This window comes from Crinia signifera, chromosome 12 (genome assembly GCF_055691185.1).
Source record: "Crinia signifera chromosome 12, ASM5569118v1, whole genome shotgun sequence".
NCBI classification, from domain to species: Eukaryota; Metazoa; Chordata; class Amphibia; order Anura; family Myobatrachidae; genus Crinia; species Crinia signifera.
In genome coordinates this window covers 16747256-16753255 of record NC_139228.1, presented here as the reverse complement: position 1 = coordinate 16753255, position 6000 = coordinate 16747256, and the positions used below count along the sequence as shown (strand labels likewise).

General features: G+C 39.8%; 1 protein-coding gene across 2 annotated transcripts in view; it reads right to left on the bottom strand.

Annotated features, from left to right (window-relative positions):
- Positions 1 to 1845: 1845 nt before the first annotated feature.
- The window catches only part of ZNF106 (zinc finger protein 106), a 54247-nt gene continuing 50092 nt past the window's right edge, over positions 1846 to 6000 (bottom strand). For both annotated transcript variants that reach the window (XM_083166688.1, XM_083166689.1), the window contains one exon: positions 1846 to 3777. In XM_083166688.1, coding sequence (XP_083022814.1) covers positions 3721 to 3777 — 57 coding nt within the window. In that variant the 3' untranslated portion in view covers positions 1846 to 3720. The remainder of the gene's footprint in view (positions 3778 to 6000) is intronic.

Below are 6000 nucleotides of genomic sequence, written 5' to 3'. Positions count from 1 at the left end.
TTACACATATCTCACAGCAATGTTGGCACTCAAAAGGTTACAGGAATGAATGATGAGACATGGCATCATAAATGGGGAGGTGAAAACATATTAGTTATAGACTGAATTATGTAGGCAATTTTTTGTTATGGTTAATGGTGACTCCAGAGAGGAAGCCTCAAACATCAATAAGAAAAACAAATCCACTGAGAACTAGAAAGTCAATATACACAATATAAATGAAAATAACACCATTTAATGGTTTACAGTTGTTTCACTCTTTTGAACGTTGTTACATAAAGTGTTTCGTTTTAACAAGATTTTAAATGTAGAACTTATTGCACTAGGAAGAAACACGGTGAGAATTGCTCCTGGTTTAAATGACGTTGATGCATCATTTACAATCGGGAACGCATTACAGATAACAGACATCAAGCATTAGGAGCACAAACTGATGGCTAAGAGCCCAATGACAGAGATACAGTACGCTGCAAGTAGCACGTTTCAAACTGCTGTAACCATTGTGGTATTTCCTTCTAGTCGTCATATTTATACTAGGTTAAAGGTCATTTCCAAATGGTGCATTGGATTACAACAGGTTTATGAAGCTTGTGGACTTACCAGCTGTCATATCAGGTTTGCACACCCAGCTTAGTCAGGGACTAGCAGTGATCTGTCCCAGCACAGCTGATGAACCACAGGCTGCTTCTGCCTTAGAGCATGCACTACAGAACAGAACCCATTAGATGTTTGTAGCCGATGTCCCCGACTGGCCTACAAAACTAAGTGGATGAAAGCGACTGATCATTTAATATATTTGAATAGCCCTCAAATGCATCAACAAAAAGATGGTAACAGATGTGTGAAACTATGGAACATATGAAAACATAAAATGCATAGTATGTGAATTGTAATTCAGGCAATAATAGGGTAGATAGTTACACATACCTCACAATGGGGCAGATGTATTAAGCCTGGTGAAGAGATAAAGAGGAAGCAGAGAACGCACCAGCCAATCAGCTTCCAACTGTCACTTTCAAATATAGCTGATTGGCTGGTGCGTTATCTCCTTCCAGTGGCTTTAATACATCTGCCCCATTGTAACTTATCAGACTGCTATTATATAGGCTGCAGTGCGTAACATTCCTCCGATTCCTATTGAACAATTTATTATCCGTGTAAACATTTTTTTCTTAAAGTTCCTTCCTAGAGTTCTCCTCATTGCTATTCATTTATGTGGAATTATTTTACACTTTAAATAAATCAAATAATCTTTGGGAATATAGGACTACAGGTGTAAGGGTAGTATATACTATTATCCCCCACGGCAGCAGTTAGAGTCCTGTGTTATCTGCAAACTTATGCCAGATCCTAGATGTTTGCTTCAAAACTGCATTTGTTCTGGCCAAAACAAAATGTGCTATAATTGGATTACCATCGGGCAAAAAAAGTGAAGGCCGTTTTTTTTCCCCGGCCATTATTTTTTTTTTGTTCCGCGTAAACGGATAACTGCCTAAATGTCTGTTGCCCTGCATTCATTTTATTGGCACGTGGTAAATTATATGCAGAGTAATGCAGTTGCGGTATATTATGATGAATAAATATTACCCAACTTTTGAAACTAAACTGAAGAAAAACACAACCGTTAAGGACACTGTTATGTATAAGTAATAATAAAGATCGATTTTCTCATGAGACCAAGGGTCATTATTCACCTGGTGCTGTTTTTGTACTTTTATTCTTTTGCACCTCCTCAGAGGAAAAATGTCAAAAGTACATTCAATATCAATACAAAAAGTACCAACGTTTCGGGGCTGGCATGCCCCTTTATCAAGGGGCAAGTGCCAGCCCTGAAACGTTGGTACTTTTTGTATTGATATTGAATACACTTTTGAAATTATGCCTGACTGTACTGCCTCGAGGGCAGAGGTTGGCAAATCCGGCTCTAGCATTTGCCGCCATGGAGATAAATGGGGACATTACAAGACTAGCAAAACAGGATGCCCAACACTAGGGGTAAAAGGAATATAGGCACATAATGGCAATTCACTTCTGAACTCTATGAGTCATTGGTGCACATAAGTCTCCAACATCACCCACTTTACCTTCCACCTCATAAGGGAGCGCAGTAATATGAGTGATGTCATGCTACCATAATACAGTGTGACCTGTGTAGCCACACTTGGCTTAGAACTGATTTGGGTCGTTCTGTTAACATGTGGCTGCACCCTGGCAAATCTAGCAGGGTTTAGATACCATGGAGTAAAGAAAGCAACTAAAAACGCAATTGGCATTTTGCCCTTTCACTGTTAAGAGATACACATTCCATGCACACGCAATCAACGCTACAAAAACACTTTCAACCTATTATACTGATGCACATTTGGCCGTCAGCTCACACAAACGTAAAATGAAATAAAAAAAAACGAAAACAAAAACAAAAAAAAACCAAAAACCATTTAAACTTTCCTGCATGTCGCATGACTGGTTCCCAACACTGCACATCCTCTAACGCTTATTCACAGTTTCGCCGAAAACGTAAACCTCTCTGCTGACCATCACAGAACACAGGCTCGCAGATTTATAACATGGTCAGTGGATAGAGAGGGACAGTTAGCTTCACATCTGCCATTCAAACAACAACCACCATTGCACTAGGTGGGAAGAAAAAACAACCGCACACAAATCAAAATAAAAGCATCAACTTAGACCAGGCATTTCCAACCACCGTCCTCAAGGCACTCCAACAGTGCAGGTTTTGTAGATATCCAGGCTTGAGCACAGGTGACTTAATTAGTATCTGAGGGATTCTGATTAAACCATCTGTGCTGAAGCCTGGATATCACTAAAACCTGCACTGTTGGTGTGCCTGACTTAGACAATAATATGATTTTACACAGTGTCCCGCGTGGTATAAAGGATTAGTCAAAACATGGGCATACTGAAATAAAGTTACGTGCCTAGCAAGACCAACAATAAAACAAACACTTAAAAATGTAAAGTTCTCCCAGAATGCAGTATCAGGCCAGTCAGTTAGTGCAGCATAGGAAACGCTTTCAGCAGTTATTTACTGAGATTATCAGAAATAAACAGATTATTTTTTCAAGACACAAAGCTGCAGGCATGTCACTCATTCTTTTCCAAAGTGTTTTTTAAAAGACCAATAAAACGAATATATATGTAGGTGCGGGTCCGTCCTTGATGTTACTGGTCTTTTAAATTGGATCCTTTCATTAGGAACGCATTTTTTTGTGTAGAGCCTTTAATAATGGTAATTTTGTTACATACAGTATGATGGGTTATCAAGGACAGTTGGGAATAAATTTAAACTTTTTAAATGAAAGACTTTGCACATGCAAGTAATTTTTTTTTTTTTAAACAAATGTGCAAATAAAATGTGTAAAAGGCTCTATCGACTATAAAATGTAAAAAGTGTCATGCCTACATGGCGAGGACATTATATAGGTCTTCATGCTGTGCCCATGAAAGAAAAAACATATTGAAGATGTCAAAAGTATTTTTGTTGTATTGCAAGACTAGGAGAAATAATGCACTGTGCATAATAATAGGATATGAAGATTAGACTGAAGAGTGACTAATACAATGCACATGTAGGGGCAGTAAAGAGCGTTCTCTGCACAGTGTACCCCACGTACCCCTACCCATGCCACAATGCGGCAGCTTATGTTGTCATGATGTTGCTTACAAAGTAACACCCCAATATGGGATGTGCTGTGCTTTTTAGGAGTTGATATGTCGGTCTTCATTTGCGTGACGTTCAATGTGCCCGATTGCATCCTGTGAAAAAAAAGAAATGGCAGCAGCTGTTATATTAGAATAGGCTATGAGAATTCAGTAAGTAACAGTGTCTCTTACATTAGCGTGCTGCAGTACTGTCCATGTTATGGTTATATTATAATAGGCTATGAGAATACAGTAAGTAACAGTGTCTCTTACATCAGCGTACTGCAGTACTGTCCATGTTACTGTTATATTATAATAGGCTATGAGAATACAGTAAGTAACAGTGTCTCTTACATCAGCGTGCTGCAGTACTGTCCATGTTACGGTTATATTATAATAGGCTATGAAAATACAGTAAGTGTCTCTTACATTAGCGTGCTGCAGTACTTTCCATGTTACTGTTATATTATAATAGGCTATGAGAATACAGTAAGTAACAGTGTCTCTTACATCAGCGTACTGCAGTACTGTCCATGTTACTGTTATATTATAATAGGCTATGAGAATACAGTAAGTAACAGTGTCTCTTACATCAGCGTGCTGCAGTACTGTCCATGTTACTGTGATATTATAATAGGCTATGAGAATACAGTAAGTAACAGTGTCTCTTACATCAGCGTGCTGCAGTACTGTCCATGTTACGGTTATATTATAATAGGCTATGAGAATACAGTAAGTGTCTCTTACATTAGCGTGCTGCAGTACTGTCCATGTTACTGTTATATTATAATAGGCTATGAGAATACAGTAAGTAACAGTGTCTCTTACATCAGCGTGCTGCAGTACTGTCCATGTTACTCTTAAGGTGCCCATATATGCTGGCATGGCATGCCTTTTGGTTTACCCTCACTGCTACCCACTCACTGAGAATGAACACAACATGTGAATCACTTGCCTGTGTGTGAGCTATCGGTAAATAGAAGCCTTTACAGTGACTGTGTGGTGACAGTATTCTGACTGCAGCTCCTTCCTGTGGAAGTGTACAAGGCATTTGGGAGGTGACAGGTGAGGACCCTGATTCTCCCATTATACAGCACAGATAAGCCGCTGATTCCGTAATTGGAGGCGGGGAATGGCATTGGAACCCTACAAACACTGCACCAGAGGGAGACCACACAGAATACAAGCAGACCATCTATCCCAGGGCTGGGCAATTGCGGCCCTCCAGATGTTGAGGAACTACACATCCCAGGATGCTTTGCATTAGTTTTGCTATGTGGCCATGCTGAAACTGATGCAAGGCATGCTGGGATGTGTAGTTCCTCAACATCTGGAGGGCCGCAGTTGCCCAGCCCTGATCTATCCTAAGGTGACTCCAGATAAAGTTGTCTACAAAAGGTGAATCAGCACCATCAACTGGGAGACCCGAGGAATTACAGGTGGCAGCTGTAAGGTACCCTCATTATAAAGTATCTGGCCAGACAACAAATACTTGGACAGTCTAAATATAATTAACACCAAAACCTAACGACTTACCCACAAATTGACTGTTTACCTAACTAGCCATTTCATTTGAACCAATTAATATACTAACGGGACTGTGAATACTCTCAAGGGAAGTGCAATTCTAATTAATATGTTTTAACAAAAATCCCTGCATGCTATATACAGTAACAACCGGTTGTGCTTAATTATTTTTATTTATATTTCTTTTCTTAAATTTTACATGTATGTTCTATGTTTTACCTATTCTAGAGAGCAATTAAATTATAAAATACTGTTATCCCCTTATTGCGCAGTTCTATTTCTTTCCTTTTCTGGTTGCAATTTTGGGGCACCGAGCTCGCCCCCTTAGAACAGCAGCAATAAAAATGGGAAGTGAAAGTATTTTTGAGTTTTGTTATTGGTTTAAACTCGATTTATCCGTGGCGCAGGACTCTGCCCTTTTTGTTTTGCATGCAATGTGCTTGCGATGCAATGCAATCCGAAAGCAGTACAAAAAGTATGTGCAGCACATACTTTTTGTACTGTGCGATGCGATGCCCGTGGGAGCGCGCAGTGCAGCATGTATGGCCACCTTTATATTATAAGAGGCTATGAGAATACAATAAGCAACAGTGTCTCTTACACCAGCGTGCTGCAGTACTGTCCATGTTACTCTTATATATAATAGGGTATAAGAATACAGTAAGTAACAGTGTCTCAGTATACGGTCACTAGGTCGACAAGGGGAAGGCAGACATGCATTGGGTAGACCACTGAAGGTCGACAGGTCACTAGGTCTACACCTGCATTAGGTCGACATAGGCCAGGTCGACAGTTAAAAGCTCGACATGG